We start from the raw sequence: 17,705 nt of genomic DNA on the forward strand, positions 1-17,705 counted from the left end.
AATATCCCCATTACCGTGAACTTGCGTCCAGCTGCAACATCAACGACCGGTGGCTCGTGAACGAGTGTTGTCTTACAGAAGGATAAGTGCTGCTGCAGGAACTGCATAGCTCTGTTCGAGAGGTGCAAACTTTCCTCTTTAGGATGTGCTTGCTGTGTGTGCTGTGAGCCGCCATGTGCAGAGTGGTAGGGCATGGAAATTGTTTCGACCTGAACGTGTAGTCAATAATGCATCGAGTGTTCATCAAAAGTGGACACTGACATCATCAAAGTGAGTTTTGGCCTGCCCCAAGAGAACACGGTTGGAGGGTATGGCGGAGAACTGGCGGGAGATCATCAATCTAACAGCGAATAATTCAAACAAAGACACACATCTAGTGGATCATGAGCCTGATCTTTCCAGATAGGAGGAACGGCGATTCCACGAGAAGAGAAGCGAAAAAATTGCGAAGGTGATGTAGTAAAACGGGTTGCTCCGAGTGTATTTCAGGCGGAGGTCTGTGCGGCCTGTTGGCGAACAATATGACCGGCGATGTCGTTCGGTGACGGCCAAATGCAGGAGAACGACGGGTTGTGTGAGACTGCAATGACGGCAATGCATAAGTTGTGTAAACAAAAAAGGCATGAAATGCGAACATTCAGCAGGCGATCAAGCCTTGCATTTTTGTCTGCACTGCCCTGTAAAGAAATGTTGGCGCACAGATGACAATATATGCGACGAATGCGTACACCGTGACCTCCCCGTGCTTCAAGTGCACGTCCGATACTGGCCAGGATATTGAGTGGAATATTGCATATACGGATCTTGCAACCTGTCGTGTAAGCCAGTTGACTGGAGTCGGGTGAAAGGATGAGGGTTTCGGGAGTCCGAGCATTGAATGATGCGAGGAGCTGGCGGGACTCGAAGGCCCAGAGCTTGATTGTGTTATCGTCCGCAGCGCTTGCGAGGAGAGCATTATCAAATGAAAGTGCTAGACCACGGAGAATCTTGGTATGCCCTTCGAAGGCGGCTCCGACAGTCTCCAGTGTCAACGCGTCGAACTCATAGATCGTTGTCGCATCATCGAACGTGAAGGTGAATGCGGCTATGATAGTTTTGTTTCTGTTTGTCCAAAACACTGGCGCAGATGTGAAGGGTGTTTCACCGAATTCCCCAACTCTAACGTCCAAAGTCTCTGCGCGGAGATCCCACACCTCAAGGCACTTCCCTGCCTCTGACTTCACTGCGAGCTTCTTTGAGTCTGCCGAAAAACGAACCGCGCCCACCCAATCAATACTCTCGAATGGACCAGCCACAAGTTCACCAGTGCCCAAGCTCCATATTCGCGTGGTGCGATCCCATGATCCGCTCGCCAGGAGCCTGCTGTCTGCGGAGATATCTATGCAGCTGATCTCTCGTGAGTGACCTTCAAATTTTTTTACAATTCCTGTCTCAACCTCAACGACTTTGAGCTCCCCATGATCCGAGACCTCCGCCTCCTGTGATAACCCATCGTCCATCCCTGGATACCGCCACCGCCCAGATTCCCCATTCACAAACGTTGCGTGCTTCCTCAATCTCCTTACCTTCCTGTAGTTTCCATTGCCGAGTAGTCTTGTCCCAAGAACCGCTAATCATTTGCCGGCCATCCGGAAAGTAGGATATTGATCGAATATATTTGTCATGCCCTTCCAGGGTCATTATCGGATCCAGAACTATATTTTTTGCTGCAGCGGCGTGCTGTATCGATGTGGAAACCAGGCCATGCGACATCGGGTGCGACAATGGCAATTAGCTAAGAACGGGGTTCGGATTATGTGAATGTGTTCAAAGGAATAGCGCCGAGCTTCCTAGTGCGCGATAGGCCTAAAGCTAATGGCAATTTTGAAGATGGGCGGTCGCTTTGCCTGTTTGAAGTTCATCATTAGTTTATCGGCACTGCAAGTTGAGATAAGATTTTCATGTTACCAAGGGGCTGGCTCGCGGAGGAAAAGCAATTGATTATTGGATGGGAGGACAGCTGCACAATACTGATAAATTTTGTCTCCTTGTTTGGTGGCACACAGCCATATCCAAATTTTCTCTGTGGAAAGCGTCCATTAGTGATTTCCATTTCCCACCTTCCAGTCTATAGAACCATCTATACAAGGTGCTGTGTATTTGAGAAATTTAGGACTCTGACGACAAGCCCTCGAACGTGGAGTGAAAGAACGAACATGGCTACGGCTGATAGTCAGAGAGGGGTGGCACTGGCAAAGTTGAAGAAACAGACGCATCTGCAAGGCTCGGCCGACGACATTATGAAACCTTGCGAATCGCGTTAAAGCCTGACATCTGGCAGCGTAATTTTAGCATTCGATAGAGAAATTCTGATCATACAATTACAAACGCCGACGTCGTTGATAAACTGCTGAATTAAGATGCCATCAAGGAGTAATAACATATCAGCGGCCCACATTCATGGATAAGAATGCGACAAGCGACGATAATCAACATCAAAATATAGGAAAACATACGCAAAATCAGATTATTTGAAGCAGCAACATAAAATGGCCCCTGGGCCATCATTCCCAGTCTTTGTCTGTGCGCGTTGAAATAAGGCAAAGGAAGATCGAAGACTTCATTATGTATCCAGCAATCATCATTAATAGGAGCACCCGCTACAGCGATGCAATGCGAATGCATGAGATCTCAACGACGGCAATAAAAAAAATCACCACACCTGTTTGCCTGATAGAAAAGTATCAACAATAGACCGTGCATGGCATGCACGAAATGGCCACCATGTTGACATATGGTGTAGGCAGACTGTGAGAGTGGTAGAAGAAGAGGGAAAATGTACCGGATGGGCGGTGTTGATGTGGGGCCGAGACTAAGAATGTAAGTGTTTGAACCATAACAAATTGCGAGCTCAATCCTCCTCGATACCCGAGCGCAGAGTGACGTTTCTAAATGACGCAGGCCTGACGGTCAGGAATTCACTGCACATAAGTGAGGGTCAACGTAGTGAAGCTTGGATGTGGCTCCAGGAGATGCCTGACTCGGATGATATCGTATCGCTGAAAAGAAAAGGGTATACTTCTATCTCACTCTTTCTCCCCACGCACGAACGATGTTGCTCGGAAGATAATTCCTCGGTAAAGTGATAAATGACTGACGGACAGGAATTTGGAGGAGTATTGAGGTCGAGCAACGCGAGTGTTATTGTGTATCGACCATCGCCTGAGATCTGTTTTCAGGCAACTGTCACTGCTGCGAAACCTTAGCACAACGCCGTCGACCAGTATGACCGGCCGAATTCCTCCCGGAGTGGAGTCGAAGTCGTTAACTTAAACAGGTCAGGATTTATTTGTTCTTGTTTGATCCAGAAGGTTTCGACAAACAACTGGACATCTCAAGTTAGTAGTATTCTGGTCCTGGACCTCTAAATGAAAACATTCTCAGAGCAGAGTTGTCACCGGGACACTGATGAATATCGTCCGACTGAAGATGTGCTTGTGACCAGCTTGCCTGTCAATGTAAACAATGTTATCGTATACATAAACGTGCTACGATATCTCGGAAGTGGCAATCTGCATTCATCGTTTCGATTTCGCCATGGCGCCAGCACCGTCCTATTACTGTAATCCAAATTATGCTTGAGATGAAAATAAGCTCAAGTGCAGACACAAAATGGGTGCATTGCAAATAAGCGATCAGCCATACGGACGATCTAAACAACACAAGCAAGTACAAATGGCTATGACCATCCACGAGCGGATCCACGACCTCCTCCATGACCCCTTTCCTTCTCGATGGCAAACATTGCATCACGCATTGTGATTAACATCCGGTCATCGTCCTCTGCTGTTTGTGGTGATGTCGGACTGCCTTTCTTTCCCCCCATATACGGCCGCGCCCATGAAGTTGCTGGAGCTGCTGACACTGCAGGAGCTGTGGTAGTCGCAGGGGTCGTAGTGGTAGCTGTACTTGTTGTAGCGGCCGAAGATGCTGCAGGCTTCGGTTTGGCAGCGGCCGTAGAGGCATTTGCAGCGTTCATCCATGAATATTTCGAACTAATTCCAGCAGCCTGACTTGCGACAGCGTTCGACATCTTTTTACGCACATCTTCAGACATATTCCTCGCCGTTACACCTGGTCCTTCTTTTTTCTTCTTTTTCTTCGCACCTCCCTCCTCGTCTCCGTCTACGGCCATGGCATTGCCGCCTGACGCTTGCGCGGCGAGGTTAGCAGCATGCGCAGCAGCCATATCAGCGCGCTCTTTGCGTTCTCTTCGAACTTTCATCTCTTCCTCTCGCTCAATCTTTTCTAATGCAGCTAGTTGCTTAGCGACATCGCTCTGTACGACTATGCTCCACATCGGCGTGCCGTTCTCATATGGACATGCCGGACGGTCAAACTGGGTGTCCATACGGTGGTTCGCTGCAGCAACCATCGTAGTAACGAGGTCTTGTAAGCGGGCACGGAGGGCAATCGCCAAGTAATTCACCGAGTCTTCGGGGATTTTTGTCACCTTGTGTTCCGTACCAATAGAGCGCATGGTGGTACCTAAGAAGCGTGTGTCGAAGGAAGGAGTAGTCGGTTGTTTGCGTGATCTATCTTCGAAGGTTCGATATGACTGATGCGAGTCATGGGACCTCTGCAGGCTTTCCTCCTCTGCCTACGGAATAGTTACTACCGAAACCAATACCTTGCCAGTAGCAACGCACCCGAAGATCAACACCCGCGCTCCCAAGAGCATCATTCAACGTTGCCACGTCGGAGGTATCCATCCCACTATTCGCATTTGCGGGCTGGGCAGTTGCTGCTGTTGCAGGAGCCATTGTTGAGGCCTGTGGCCTCTGTACTTGGGGTTGTTGTGGAACATATGAATAATGCGAATACGCGGCTTGAGGATAGTGGTGAGTGTACTGGTAGGAATATGGAGTTGTTCTGGATAAGATGGATATATTGAGTATCCGAACGGAGAGGAACAAAGAGACAGCTTGACGTGGCGTGTTGAGATTGCTGCTGAAGTGCAGGATCAATTGGTATATCTAGATTATATAAATTCAATAATGATCACCGCAGGGGACGTTTGGACAACGGCACATACGTGCTGTACCCCATTGTGCAGTATACGATGTTTGAGCGTGAGTTTGCGTGGGCGTTGGGGTCTTCGGAGCCTCGCTTTCAGTCTTCATGGCCTACCTTTTGACAGACAATTAGCGTTGAATTCTGCAAGATGTGCAAAGGGAGTTCGACAGTGGCACGACGGGAAGGCATGCATCATGTGTTGTGTTATTTGGCTTTATTGAAATCTAAAGCTTTTGCTAAATAAGCGTGTAACACTGATCACTCAGTATTTTCGTGCAAACGAAGTACTACAATGGACGTCTCAAATATCCTAGCATCACATGCTGCAAAATTGTACGATTCTTTTTGTTTGTACAATAATTACTCACCTTTTCACCCAGTCAGTCTGTTACTGTCGAGAAAGAGACACCTCTCGACGTAGACACTGGCTTCCTGACTGTCACTGACCTCACCCCAATCGATGAGGATAGTTACAAGTACGACCGCTTGTTTGGATCATTACATTGAACTGTAATCCACATATTTTTTTCAGATCAAATCTTGAAGAGTACCTACAGGTGACTGCTCGAGATGGCATCCAAGCATTAGTAGCAGCACTCTATGGCCTGCCCACCCAACCATCACCAGACGGCCCACTTGCCCAACTTCCTCCACCAACAACACAACTGCCTCGTGCTAAACCCCTTCCCAAGCCCAAACCACCGACAAAATGGGAGCGCTTCGCCGCTGCGAAGGGTATCCAGAAGCGGGTGCGTGAAAAGAAGGTGTGGGATGAAGAGCGACAGGAGTGGGTCAACCGCTGGGGTAGGGATGGTAAAAATAAGGAGAAGGAGGAACAATGGATTCATGAAGTCAAGGCTGATGCTCGTGCGTGTTTGTTATTTTTATTTTGAATGAAGCTCATCTAATCATCACTTTCAGCCGTGGACCACGACCCCGTCAAAGCCGCCCGTGATGTACGGACATCAAGGGTCGCCAAAAATGAGCGACAGCGGCTCCAAAATCATGCTCGTGCACAAACCGCTACTGGTGGTCGGGATGAACGTAAAAAGGATATTGAGAGGACACTGGCTACCACTCGAATAAGCACTGCAAGCATGGGCAGATTCGACAAGAAGCTTGATGGAGAGAAGAAACTGAGAGGTGTCAAGCGCAAGGTAAGTTTCGGAGCATCACACCTCATCTCCGCACGCGACTCACTGCCTGCAGTTCGAGGCTACAGAAACATCTGTCGAACAAGAAAAACAGGCATCGCTTGCCGTGCTGTCGAAGTTAGATGGTGATGTAAAGAGAGTAAGAAAGGAGAAAGGCGCAGGCGATGACGTTCTCAACGTACGAAAGGCAATACGGAATGTAAGCAAGGGCAGAGGTGGTGTTGCTCTTGCTCGTGAAGCCAACAAAAAAGGAGCAAGGGGAAAACGGGGCGGTAAACGCTAGCTATTAAAAGTATTGCATAGTATGTCACTCATTTACACGAGCAGTCTGTCATGTCAAATGGCTACGCTGATCATTATAAGTACCACTGTCAATTCAATATCCGTAACAAATCGGTATACAAAGGGTGGTTACATCCCTTTACCGTTCAACAGGAAGCCTCTCCAAGTCTGCCCTCCCTTCTTTAATCCATTCCTCCTTCACCAATTTCTCCCTCTCTAAGTAGTACAACCTATACACCAACTTGATGGTGCCTTCACTGACACCAGCAACTACACTAATATCTCGGGAAGACTTGGGTTTCCCTAGTAAGTGGCAAGTAAAGTAAATCGCTCCGCCAGCGATAGAAACCGGACTGCGACCATCCGCAACGCCATGCTGACGTGCTGCAACAATGATATCACCGCAGATAGACTGGACATTGGCAGGAAGGTCAAGGTGGTTGCAGTAACGAACAAGCAAGTTTTCGGGGCCAGTGGACGGGTTGCTTCCATTCGCATTGACCTGTGCAGTAGCTCCCGGAGAAAGATTGAAAGCCTGTTCAAGTGCCTTGTAGCACTGTCCAAGCGTCTTCTTCGACACGTGGGTCAAGTTACAAATCTCCCGGAATGTACGAGGGACGTGGGCTTGGCGGCACGCGATAAATATACACGCGGCAATGACAGCCTCGAGGGGTTTTCCACGAAGAAGCTTCTCCTCATCTGAGCGCTTGTATAGCTGCTTGGCAATATCGCTGATGGTTTTGGGAAGCGAGAATTGATCGCACCAGCTGCCAATGTCGCGGAACGCGGTAAGAAGATTCCGCTCGGAGCGGGAGCTCTGGGAGCGAGAAGCCGCACGTTGGAGCTCGCGTGCAATTCCCGTGCCACCATCACGGAAACTGATGAGCGTATCTAGTTGCTCTATACCCTCCAATAGAGGGTCCGACGCAGCACCAACACGAGAAGGATCATCGCCTTCGTCGTTTGCGAATGTCTAGACACATAATAATAGGTGCAGGGTTATCGCAACAATCAAGGAGACAATAAGACTCACCCTCCATTCACTTCTTGTATCAACAATACGATCACCCAGGACCAGTCCACAGCTTCCGCACACAAGATCCCCGCTCCCAAATTCTTCGACAATGTTTGGATTTGGATCTCTGCACTCTGGGCAAATGAGACGCACGGCTAAGTCAGGACCGAACGCCGGTTGTTGTGTTTTTTGGGCTGCTGCTGCGAGTGGGAAAGGCTGAGCGAATGCCATCCTAATAACTGGCTGCAAGATCCCGTGTGCGGTTTCTGCGAGACTGAATAGCGGTCTGAGCCGCGTCGAATACAACGAACGTGTTTCTTTCTAAAACGTATCTAATTATGGGAGTAATATAGCTTTTTCACGGAATTAGACATTAGCTCGCTGTTACATACCACTTGATTGAGAAATACGGCCCAATATTTTCAATCTGATGAGCCCGACCAAGGCCCGTGGTGAGTGATGGTGGTGGTCTAGGACAGAAAGTGCTACTTGCTGTGTCACGCAGAAAACAGGCTTGATGACCAATGTCAATGAATGACTAACATCCGTGTACACTTCCATTTTGGTACCCTTCTTACCACGGTCTTACAGATGGCATGGTAATACTGACAGTGTGAGTGGGGAAGAAATGGAGCATTGCAAGCAACTACATGAGTAAAATATTCAACAACAACAGTGTCAACAAGCCAATATCATATTCAAGACCCGAGAAGTATTGCAGTAAGAGAAACACAAGTGAAACAGCATGAGTAGAGTAAGGAACGCATTGGAGCAATATGAAGTCTGTGAGGGTAACTGCTGAGACCTGAGGACGTCAAGATCGTGAGTAATAAAACGGTCATGGATAGCGGTGTACGTATGTATCCCAAAGCAAGAACAGAAGAAAAACAACAGCATCAGAAGATATAACATATTAGTACTAGTAGTAAACTTGAGAAGCATGTGGGTCGGTGGGATACATCTCGTACTGTGGAACGTGAGACATGTCGTAGTACTGGGAGTACCCGTAGTGCTCTGGATAGTAGTACTGCTGTTGATATGGCGGGTACCCGTACATGGTGGGCTCCATTGCTTGCTCTGGCATCACTTGGTCATTGGCTTGACTTGAATTTGCATCATCCTGTGCAGAATGATCTTCAGGTGATTGGTATGCCTGTGACTCAATATTGGGACTTGCGGGACGCGAAGGCTCAAATGAGGCTGCATTCGTCCTTAAACTGGAAGGCCGACGTCTACTCTTCAACTGCTTGAGATCCGAATGTGTGGTTGGCGATCGGATCTCAATGCGAGAACTCTGGCGAGGGAACGCGAAGAGCGGATTGCCAGTTGATGGGTCAATGTAACCATTAACAGGAGGTGTGTGTGATGGCGCAAGGAAATCCGGAGAGCTAGCAGAATGATGGTGCATAGGAGTATATGGAAGCCCTGGCGGTGTCATCATACCATGCGCTAACGGGCGCGGAGTGTACATTGTCGGGTGTTGCAAATACACTGCTCGGCCCGTGGCAATCTCATACGGCATACCATGGTGGCCGATGGCCACACCGGGCGGTAGAGGAGAGCCATATCCATACGGTGATCCGTACGGAGGCGAGGGCTGCGATGGCGGCGAGAACACAGTCTGCAGGGGTGGAGGCATCGATGAACGGACGGCGTCAGAAGTATCCGGGTTTGTTGCGGGTTGCTCGACTTGAAGGAGAGCAGGCGCATTCTGGTCGTACTGCTCCTGCAATATGCCGTTTGGCACATCTGCAGTCTCCTTGGCCTGCTGATCTGCGGCTGCGCGCATTATTTGCTGCAAAAGAGGTGACGTGATATTCTCTTTCGAGGCATCAGGTGATGAAGGAGTCGGTACAGCAGGTGTGGAAGGCACAACAGATACCGGTGTAGAAGGCACATGGCCATTGGCCAGAGGCGAAGCTGACTGCGAAGTTGGAATGGGCTGCCTTGGGGGCACGAGTTCCGGTCGAACTGTGAAGATATCTTCGATAGGAGAATCTGCAGCGGTAGTACTAGTCTCAACAACCTCAGGAGTTGGCTCTGGTACCTTCTCCTTTCCTGCCCTCTTGGGTAGACGCACGATAAATGTCTTCTCACTCGCCTCTGAAGGTGCAGCCACAGATGGCACAGGCTCTGTTGCTTGAGTGGTTCGAGCGGAGCTTCTGACAATCTTCCCTTCATTGCCAGAGAGCTTGACCCGATAGCCTGGACCTTGACCGGGACGAGGCTTCAAGGTGGGGTCGAAAAACAGGAAACCCTCGTGTTGCTTTGTCCAGACACGTTCGGGCTTCATCGCATACCACGTTCTGCCTGATGCAGCGGCAGCGGCAGCAGGAGGAATGAAGTGTGCTCCAGTCGGTGAAGGCGTGAAACCGCCACGTGCAAGACCGCCACGTCCGCGGCCGGTAATAAATCCACCCCTGCCATGAAATGGCAAGAAACCTCGTGTAGACCTTGCTGCTTGTTGTTGTTGATGTGGTGCAGCTGCACGCCTCTTTTCATCTCGCTTCTTCATCTCCTCGAAACCGTCGTGGGTCCACGGTTGGTCAATAAGGGACGGTTCAACTGAGGGTTTCTCTGTCTCTTGAGATCCAGAGGTTTCTAGTACAGGACGACTAGACTCTGGGCCAGTAAAGGCTCCTCTGCCCCTACCACGCACGAAACCAAAACCACCTCTTCCGCGACCCCTGCCCTGCCAGCGGCCTCTCCACCACCCACTCAGGCTCCTAAGGTCCTTATCCAGCAGTCGATCATCGTGGCCCCAAAACTCACCAACAGTGGGAACATACGACGGGTCCGCCTCTAGTCTCTGCTGATAAGCTTGACGAGCATTGTGTCCAGAAGGGGGCCTGGAGAATGAATTTCGGGATTGTTGTCGGGACGTCGACGCTTGGGGCTGATCATCTGCGGGCTCTGAGGCCTCCTCGTCAGCTTGAACAGGGGGGAGCTGGGGCGCCGCCGCACCACGGTCAGACGAGGGCGCTGAGACTGCGCGCTTGGGCTGGGGGCGCTTTGACGCTTTACCTGTTCTACGCGGATGTGGTCCCGACAAAGTGCGCTGGGGGATAGAAGGGCTATTGAAATCTGCGAACTCTATAACTGGAAGCTCCGCAGGGCCATTGGCAGTTTCCTCAGCGACCATCTCCGACCAGTTGCCAGCGGCACTGAAAAAAGGAGTAGAGTCACCATCGATGTCTTTGACTGACCGGTGGTTGAGCGATGGGACATCCTCGGAGCTCTGAGTTGTATTGGGCGTTAAAATGTGTGAATGGCCGTTGGAAGCAATGTCTTCTGCAGAGGCAGGTTCAGTGTCGGAGTCGGTTTCAGTGGCAACTGAGGAGCGATCATCATCAGATTCGGAGTCAGTTGCGACCTCTCTTTCGAACTCCTCGTCGCTCTCAAAATTGTTTCTACCCCTTCCCCTGGGCTTGACCATGCGAGTCTTGCGAGGTTGTGGAGAAGACCTCAACTTTGCAGAGACATCTGTACGGGGTACGGTAGGAGACACGATAGCCGGCATATTAAGAACTGCATGAAAGAGTATGAGTGGCATTTATGAAGACAAAAACGTAAGGAAGTGTGAAGACTTACTTGTGGTTTGTGTGATATGAATGAAGTTTGAGATTTGCAACTCTCGCAGTAGAAAAAAAAACGGTGAAAAATCAGGAAAAAGGCTGTTATTTCAGGGATCGGTAAATGCGGGGAAGCTGAAAGAGAGAATAACGTTGTTGGAAGACGATGTACTGGCAGTTCAGGCAGAGGCGTGTTGGAAGTATTTCACAAAGGCGACTTGGAACTTGCCGGATTTAGTTCCCAGCTGCGGTGCCGACACTGCCTTCACGTTGACTCCCATCATGAATCCAACAGATCCTCAGACTTTTAGTCATCGCACCGCTCAAATTTCTACTGGTCGCCTTTATCATTTCATTGACCAAGTCCCAAGTAACTATGATCCAACCCAACCACCGCTAGTTTGTTTACATGGCTTTCCTGATTCATGGTAATCTCGATAATCAACCCACTCGTTAGAAACGTCAATTCATCGATTAGGTTCGGATGGCGGTACCAAATTGGTCCATGGTGTCGACAAGGCTTCCGTGTGATCGTTCCAGACATGCTAGGCTACGGCGAGACCGACATGCCTCATGATTCTTCAGCATATTCCCCGAAAAATATCTGCAATGATATTTCTGCACTTCTTGATTTCTTGGCGATACCCAAAGCCGTTCGTTCGTTCAATCTGCTGGACCAATTCTCTCGATATGCTGAATTTGAGAAACGCAGGTGGTGATTGGCCATGATTGGGGCTCACACATGGCTGGGAGATTTGCTCTATGGCATCCGGATCGGTTGATAGCACTGGTCATGTGCGTATTTTTTGAGCTTTCGATGAGACAACAGACGAGATATGCCCAGGTTATCTATTCCATATGTTCCTCCAAAGGAACAATATGTGTCTCTCGAGGAATTGGTCAGAGCATATCCATCCTATGGATATCAGGTGTATTTTGCGTCCGAATCGTCAACATCTGAGATCGAGGAAAACGTGTGCATCTTCCTTTTTATGTTATGCCCTTGACTTAGGTGATCGAAGCTCGTCCCCTTTCTCGCTTCAGCATTCAGAACGCCTGAAAAGGCATTATCGTGGTCGAAGTTGAACGAACTGATCACTAACAAGCAAATCAATTTCACTGATGATTGCCTCCTCAATGAACGTGTAATGGTGTATCGTTCGTGATAGCGTTCATGCTGATAACAATTTTCATGATAGGAATTACAATTCTATGTTTCTCGTTTTCAACGCGGCATGCGAGGACCCTTGTCTTATTACCGAACCACGAAAACGCGATTCGAAGAGGAGAAAGGTAGATACGACTCGTTCACTGTCTTACTCTTTTCTCATCCCAAGCCAGAGGCTCAGCTACCTGTACATCTACCTCCGAATCTTCCTGTTCTCTTCCTGTATGGAACCAAAGATGCCACGTGTCCTCCGTCAGCGGTCCGAAACGCGCACAAATTCATCTCACGACTCAATACCGTTGCCATCGAGGATGTTGGCCATTGGGTAATGTTGCAGGCGCAAGACCGTGTTGCATTGGAAGTCTTGCGATTCCTTTCATCTCTAGGTTTATCCCAGCAATCTCGAATGTAGAATTCTGTAATCATTATTCGTTTCGTTTACGGCGATGAAGCACTGATAAGAACGGAAAACATAGATTCCTTCAAATCAAATTCCCAATGGTCCAAACAAATTTGGAAAATGTGTAACGAGCCCTTCAGATCCCACTGTTAGCACGTATAGACTGCAGCATTTTCTTCACAGTAGTCGCCACAAGAGCTTCACTGCACCCTAGGCGCCTGGCCTGAGCTACCCAAATCAAGTCACTCAACAGCTCAATCTCGTCGATGACCTTCCTCGGCCGCTCTTTCTTCACGACACCGAGCATCGTTTCGTTCGAAACGATGTAAACCCTTTGGTCCGGTATCTTTGCATTCTCCAGATTGTCTTTCACGTTCTGCCGCGTCTGCTGAATGAACTTCTGGCTTGCAGCTTGGTAAAGCTGCTTCTTCTTATCCCCGCCGTCGTCGTCGCTGTTATACCCCTCTTCCTTCATGATGTCTCGGATGTGCGAATCTGCCTTGGAGCGCACGATATACGTGGGGATCTTGAAACGCCTGCAGTTGGTAAGAACAGCGATCTCGGTCGCTGTGAAGCGATCGTTGAATAAGACGATGATGCAATCATAAATGTAAAGTCCTTGGGAATTGAAGTACAGCCAATCTGGGATTTTAAGTGTGCCTGCGCCCGGAACATCGTACCAGACATACGGATAGTCCGGGTTGGGATCGCGGCATCGGGCTATGTCCGTCGTTGTCTCAATGACACCAGTGGGAGCAGCTCCGGTATCATTATTGCGCAAGCCACGGAAGGCATTGATGAGGGAGGATTTGCCTCCTCCTGCAGTCCCGGCAACTGCAATGTGGAAAAGGTCTTCGCAATATTTAGCTAGCGACTTTGTGTTGCTAACTTCTTCAGGTGTAGGAGTCACCAAAGGTTGAATTCCTTGAGCCAGCTTGCCTTCGGCCTCCTCTCTGGCAACATTTGCTTCCTTGAGTTTCTCCTCTGCCGCTTTCTTCGACGCATTGGCCGCCTCCTCTGCCTTCCTCATCTCCTCTTTCGCAGCCTCCTCCATTTTCTTTGTATGCTCCCGGGCAGCCTGAGATTCTTCTTTGATTCGTTCTTGCAAGGCGACGGCTCGCTTCCGCTCCTCCTCTACCTCTGTTGCTCTTTGCTTCGCTTCTTCACGAGAAGCATGAGCTTCAATTTCCGCCTTCAAGCGAGCTTCATTGGCAGCGCGTTCGGCCTGGATCATCTCCATCATCTGCTTATCAGCCTCCGCCTGTGCGATGGCCACCTCTGCCTTCCTCTTCTCCTCGTTGGCAGCCTCCTCTAGCTTCTTGGTATGCTCCTGGGCAGCCCGAGTCTCTTTTTCGATTTGTTCTTGTATGGCGGCGGCTCGCTTACGCCCATTCTCTGCCTCTGCTGCTCTCTGCTTCGCTTCTTCACGGGAAGCATGAGCTTCAATTTCCGCCTTCAAGCGAGCTTCATTAGCAGCGCGTTCGGCCTGGATCATCTCCATCATCTCCTTGTGAGCCTGCGCCTGTGCAGCTTCACTAGCAGCGCGTTCTGCCTGCAACATCGCCGTCATTTCCTGATACGCCTGCGCCTGTGCGGCTTGCTGAGCTTCCATAGCCTTCTGCTGCGATTCTTGATTCGCCTGGGCAATTTCGACGTCCTTGCGAGCCTTCTCAGCCTCCGCTTCTGCACGCTGGCGTGCTTCGATTTCTACCAGGGATGGATTGGGCTTCTCTGGCCAAAATTGACTGAACCAGGTTCCCATTCTCGATGTGATATGGACCTGTCAATTGTTATGTCACATAATGGCTTCTATCTTTCGAGTTGAGGAAACTTACTGAGATGTGTATGATTCTGGAATAAAATTTAATGGTGTCAGTTCAAAATGAGTGCTATAGGTTCACACCGGATCACAACGAAGAAAAGTGAAGCTGCCTTGAGGGGTTTTCTAATCAGCCCCTATCTCAAATGGGCAAAACTCCGCATCAGAAGTCTTGAGATATCTTTCGTGCTGTAGTTCTAGGTTCATACCAGAAATTTCAGTTGCGAACCCCTTGCAATTTTAAATGTGTGTATTCAGTGGGGTGTGGAGACCAGTCGTTCGCAAGCAGCAAGAATATGTGTAAGAATGTCAGCCCTAGAGGAAGAAACATTACCATCGACTGCGAGTCTGGTCAAGATCGGTCACGAGCGATACCATCATCTCAAGAGCGAAGCATCAGTATTAAAAAGCCCAAGAAGAACTGTATTGTCACCGACTACTTCTCCTGCCTAGTCAACTAGTACTAGTCACCCTTCAGCATCACGGCGTGCTCGCCTGTTCTGGGCTTCTCCAATCAGGTCGTTCAACAACTCAATCTCGTCAATGACCTGCCTCGGCTGCCTTTCCTTCACAACACCGAGCATCGATTCGTTCGAAACGATGTAGACTCTTTCGTCGGGCATGTTGGCATTCTCCAGGTTCTCTTTCACGATCTGGCGCGTCTGCTGAATGAATTGCTGCCGTGCAGCCTGGTAAACCTTCTTCCTCTTGTCCCCGTTTTCATCGTCATCGCTGTCGTACCCCATATCCCACATGATGTTACGGATATGCTGATCTGCCTTAGAACGCACGATATACGTAGGGATCTTGAAGCGCTTGCAGTTGGTGAGGATGGCAATGTCGGTCATAGTGAACCGATTGTCGAACAGCGCGATGATGCAGTCAAAGACGTAAAGTCCCTGGGTGTTGAAGTACTGCCAGTCTGAGATTGTGAGCGTGCCTGCGCCCGGGATATCGTACCAGACATATGGGTATTCCATGTTGGGGCTGGCGTATCTGGCCATGGCTAATGTTGTCTGGGTGACACCAGTGGCAGCAGATCCGGCGTCCTGATCACGCAAACCGCGGAAGGCATTGATCAGAGACGATTTCCCTCCTCCTGCCACCCCAGCTACTGCAAAGTGGAAAAGGTCCTCGTGATATTGAACTTTCTGCTTGGCGGCGCTGACTTCTGCAGGCGTGGGAGTCACCACAGGTTGAATGCCTTCTTTCAACTTGCGTTCAGCCTCCTCCTTGGCAGAATTGGCCACCTTCGTTTGCTCTTCTGCCGCTTTCTTCGACACGTTGGCCACCTCCTGTGCGGTAGTCGCCCTCTTCTTTTCCTCATTAGCAGCCTCCTGTAGTCTCTTGGCCTGCTCCTGGGCAGCCTGGGCGTCTCGTTTGGCTTGTTCTTGGACAGCGGCAGTTCGCTTACGCTCGTCCTCTGCTTCTGATGCTATTTGTCTCGCTTCTTCTCCGGCGGTACGAGCAGCAGCTCCTACCAGTAAGCGAGCTTCGTTGGAGGCACATTCGGCCTGGACCGTCGCCATCATTTCCCTATGAAGCTGATCATGTGAGATTGCTGCGGCTTGCAAGGAGGCTTGCTGAGCTTCCAAAGCCTTCTGCTGCATTTCTTGATTCGACTTGATGAGCTCAGCAATCTGTGCTCTAGCAGCCGCACATTCGGCCTGAACCATCGGTATCATCTTCTTATGGGCCTGATCTTGTGAGACTGCTGTGGCTTGCAAGACAGTCTGCTGAGCCTCCAAAGCCTTTTGTTGTAATTCTTGATTCGACTCGATGAGCTCAGCAATTTGTGCTCTGGCAGCAGCACATTCGGCCTGGACCACTGCCATCATTTCCTTATGGGCCTGATCCTGTGAGGCTGTCACGGCTTGCAGGGCGGTCTGCTGAGCCTCCAAAGCCTTTTGTTGTGATTCTTGATTCGACTCGATGAGCTCAGAAACCTGTGCTCTGGCAGCCGCACATTCGGCCTGGACCATCGCCATCATTTCCTTGTGGGCCTGATCCTGTGAGGCTGCCGCGGCTTGCAAGGCGGCCTGCTGAAACTCCAAAGCCTTTTGCTGCAATTCTTGATTCGACTTGATGAGCTCAACAATCTGTGTTCTGGAAGCAGCAGCATCCTGTCGGGCTTGCTCAGCAGCTGCCTCTGCTTTCTGGCGCACTTCTATATCGGCAAGGGATGGACTGGGCACTTCTGGCCAACTCTGACTGAATGGACTTCTCATCTCTGAGTTTGCTCAAGAATGGTAGTGTGTGGACCTGTCGATGGCAACGTCGCATAATGCTCCCATCTCTTGGATTGATAAACTCACAGGTATGCGTATGCTTTGGAAAGAATAATCAGCTAACAACGATGTTCAGAGTCAGTCCTGTGGGTTTTCAGGATAAGAACGAAAACACGATATGATGAGACGTCTGCCTGGAGGCATTTTATATTGCACTGCTTGCAGACCAGGAGAACGACATGCGGCGAGGTGCTGGCTATGGACTGTTCTATATCCATATGTAGGAATGGGACCTGGAGGCAACGAGGGATCTAGAATTCCAATGACATTATGTAATGCACATTTTGTTCTCGTGGACCGCAATTCGCCCTAAATCACTATAATCAGCAGCTATGAAAATGAGTACTTGAGTTACTAGACCATGCGGACATGATACACTCAATTGAGTTGAAAGAAGATCTCGCTGGAACCTCCCACATCGGGGTGAACAATATTTAAAAGAGGCTTATATGTTGTACAAAATGTGAAAACAATATTTGATATTTAAACTAACATGAAGATGGGTGCACGACTTCAAATTTTGGTGGTGTTTTGTGTGTCATCCAAAATATCAAATATTCACAACCATATTCACACAGACAATATGTCAACAAATATAAGAAATATAATCAGATTTTCCATATCCACTTCAATTTAAAGTTTGATCCTTACATAAAACTTTGGAGAAAACTTGAAGTTTTGCCACAGCTTGACATTTAAATTGAGTTTTAATGTCATGTCATCTGTAAAACTTCAAGTTTTCTCCAAAGTTTTACATGGAAATTGAACTTTAAGTTGAAGCAGACATGAAAAATCTGACTATATTTCTTATGTTTGTTGACATATTGTCTGTGGGAATATGGTTGTGAATATTTGATATTTTGGATCACACATAAAACACCACCAAAATTTGAAGTTGTGCACTCATCTTTATGTTAGTTTGGATATTAAATATTGTCTTCACATTTTGTAC

General features: G+C 49.1%; 6 protein-coding genes across 6 annotated transcripts; 2 read left to right on the forward strand and 4 right to left on the reverse strand.

Annotated features, from left to right (window-relative positions):
* Positions 1-3,471: 3,471 nt before the first annotated feature.
* On the reverse strand, positions 3,472-5,247 carry F5891DRAFT_1053977 (transcription initiation factor TFIID component TAF4 family-domain-containing protein). Its single transcript, XM_041362600.1, has 4 exons — positions 5,075-5,247; positions 4,970-5,015; positions 4,689-4,911; positions 3,472-4,639 (listed from the first exon to the last, which is right to left on the reverse strand). The coding sequence occupies exons 1-4, from the start codon at positions 5,160-5,162 to the stop codon at positions 3,719-3,721; spliced, it is 1,278 nt and encodes a 425-aa protein (XP_041222036.1). The 5' UTR covers positions 5,163-5,247; the 3' UTR covers positions 3,472-3,718.
* Positions 5,248-5,322: 75 nt separating this feature from the next.
* F5891DRAFT_1053980 (ribosome biogenesis regulatory protein-domain-containing protein) lies at positions 5,323-6,537 on the forward strand. Its single transcript, XM_041362601.1, has 5 exons — positions 5,323-5,388; positions 5,436-5,531; positions 5,588-5,922; positions 5,977-6,212; positions 6,265-6,537. Exons 1-5 carry the CDS (start codon positions 5,348-5,350, stop codon positions 6,490-6,492), a joined length of 936 nt encoding a protein of 311 aa, XP_041222037.1. The 5' UTR covers positions 5,323-5,347; the 3' UTR covers positions 6,493-6,537.
* F5891DRAFT_1053984 (cyclin-like protein) lies at positions 6,538-8,009 on the reverse strand. Its single transcript, XM_041362602.1, has 3 exons — positions 7,899-8,009; positions 7,525-7,838; positions 6,538-7,464 (listed from the first exon to the last, which is right to left on the reverse strand). Exons 2-3 carry the CDS (start codon positions 7,735-7,737, stop codon positions 6,631-6,633), a joined length of 1,047 nt encoding a protein of 348 aa, XP_041222038.1. The 5' UTR covers positions 7,738-7,838; positions 7,899-8,009; the 3' UTR covers positions 6,538-6,630.
* Positions 8,010-8,121: 112 nt separating this feature from the next.
* Positions 8,122-11,296, reverse strand: F5891DRAFT_1165649 (uncharacterized protein). The gene is made up of 2 exons (XM_041365397.1): positions 11,098-11,296; positions 8,122-11,034 (listed from the first exon to the last, which is right to left on the reverse strand). Exon 2 carries the CDS (start codon positions 11,024-11,026, stop codon positions 8,426-8,428), a length of 2,601 nt encoding a protein of 866 aa, XP_041222039.1. The 5' UTR covers positions 11,027-11,034; positions 11,098-11,296; the 3' UTR covers positions 8,122-8,425.
* Positions 11,297-11,360: 64 nt separating this feature from the next.
* Positions 11,361-12,658, forward strand: F5891DRAFT_958682 (Alpha/Beta hydrolase protein; the record flags this gene model as incomplete). Its single annotated transcript, XM_041375581.1, has 7 exons — positions 11,361-11,506; positions 11,557-11,731; positions 11,791-11,873; positions 11,923-12,052; positions 12,101-12,223; positions 12,278-12,371; positions 12,420-12,658. 7 exons carry the CDS (start codon positions 11,361-11,363, stop codon positions 12,656-12,658), a joined length of 990 nt encoding a protein of 329 aa, XP_041222040.1.
* A 124-nt stretch (positions 12,659-12,782) lies between these two features.
* On the reverse strand, positions 12,783-15,994 carry F5891DRAFT_958660 (P-loop containing nucleoside triphosphate hydrolase protein; the record flags this gene model as incomplete). The annotated part of the gene is made up of 2 exons (XM_041375580.1): positions 12,783-13,636; positions 14,950-15,994. The coding sequence occupies 2 exons, from the start codon at positions 15,992-15,994 to the stop codon at positions 12,783-12,785; spliced, it is 1,899 nt and encodes a 632-aa protein (XP_041222041.1).
* Positions 15,995-17,705: the final 1,711 nt, after the last annotated feature.

The sequence above is a fragment of the Suillus fuscotomentosus genome, assembly GCF_016647785.1.
Source record: "Suillus fuscotomentosus strain FC203 chromosome Unknown F5891scaffold_55, whole genome shotgun sequence".
NCBI lineage: Eukaryota > Fungi > Basidiomycota > Agaricomycetes > Boletales > Suillaceae > Suillus > Suillus fuscotomentosus.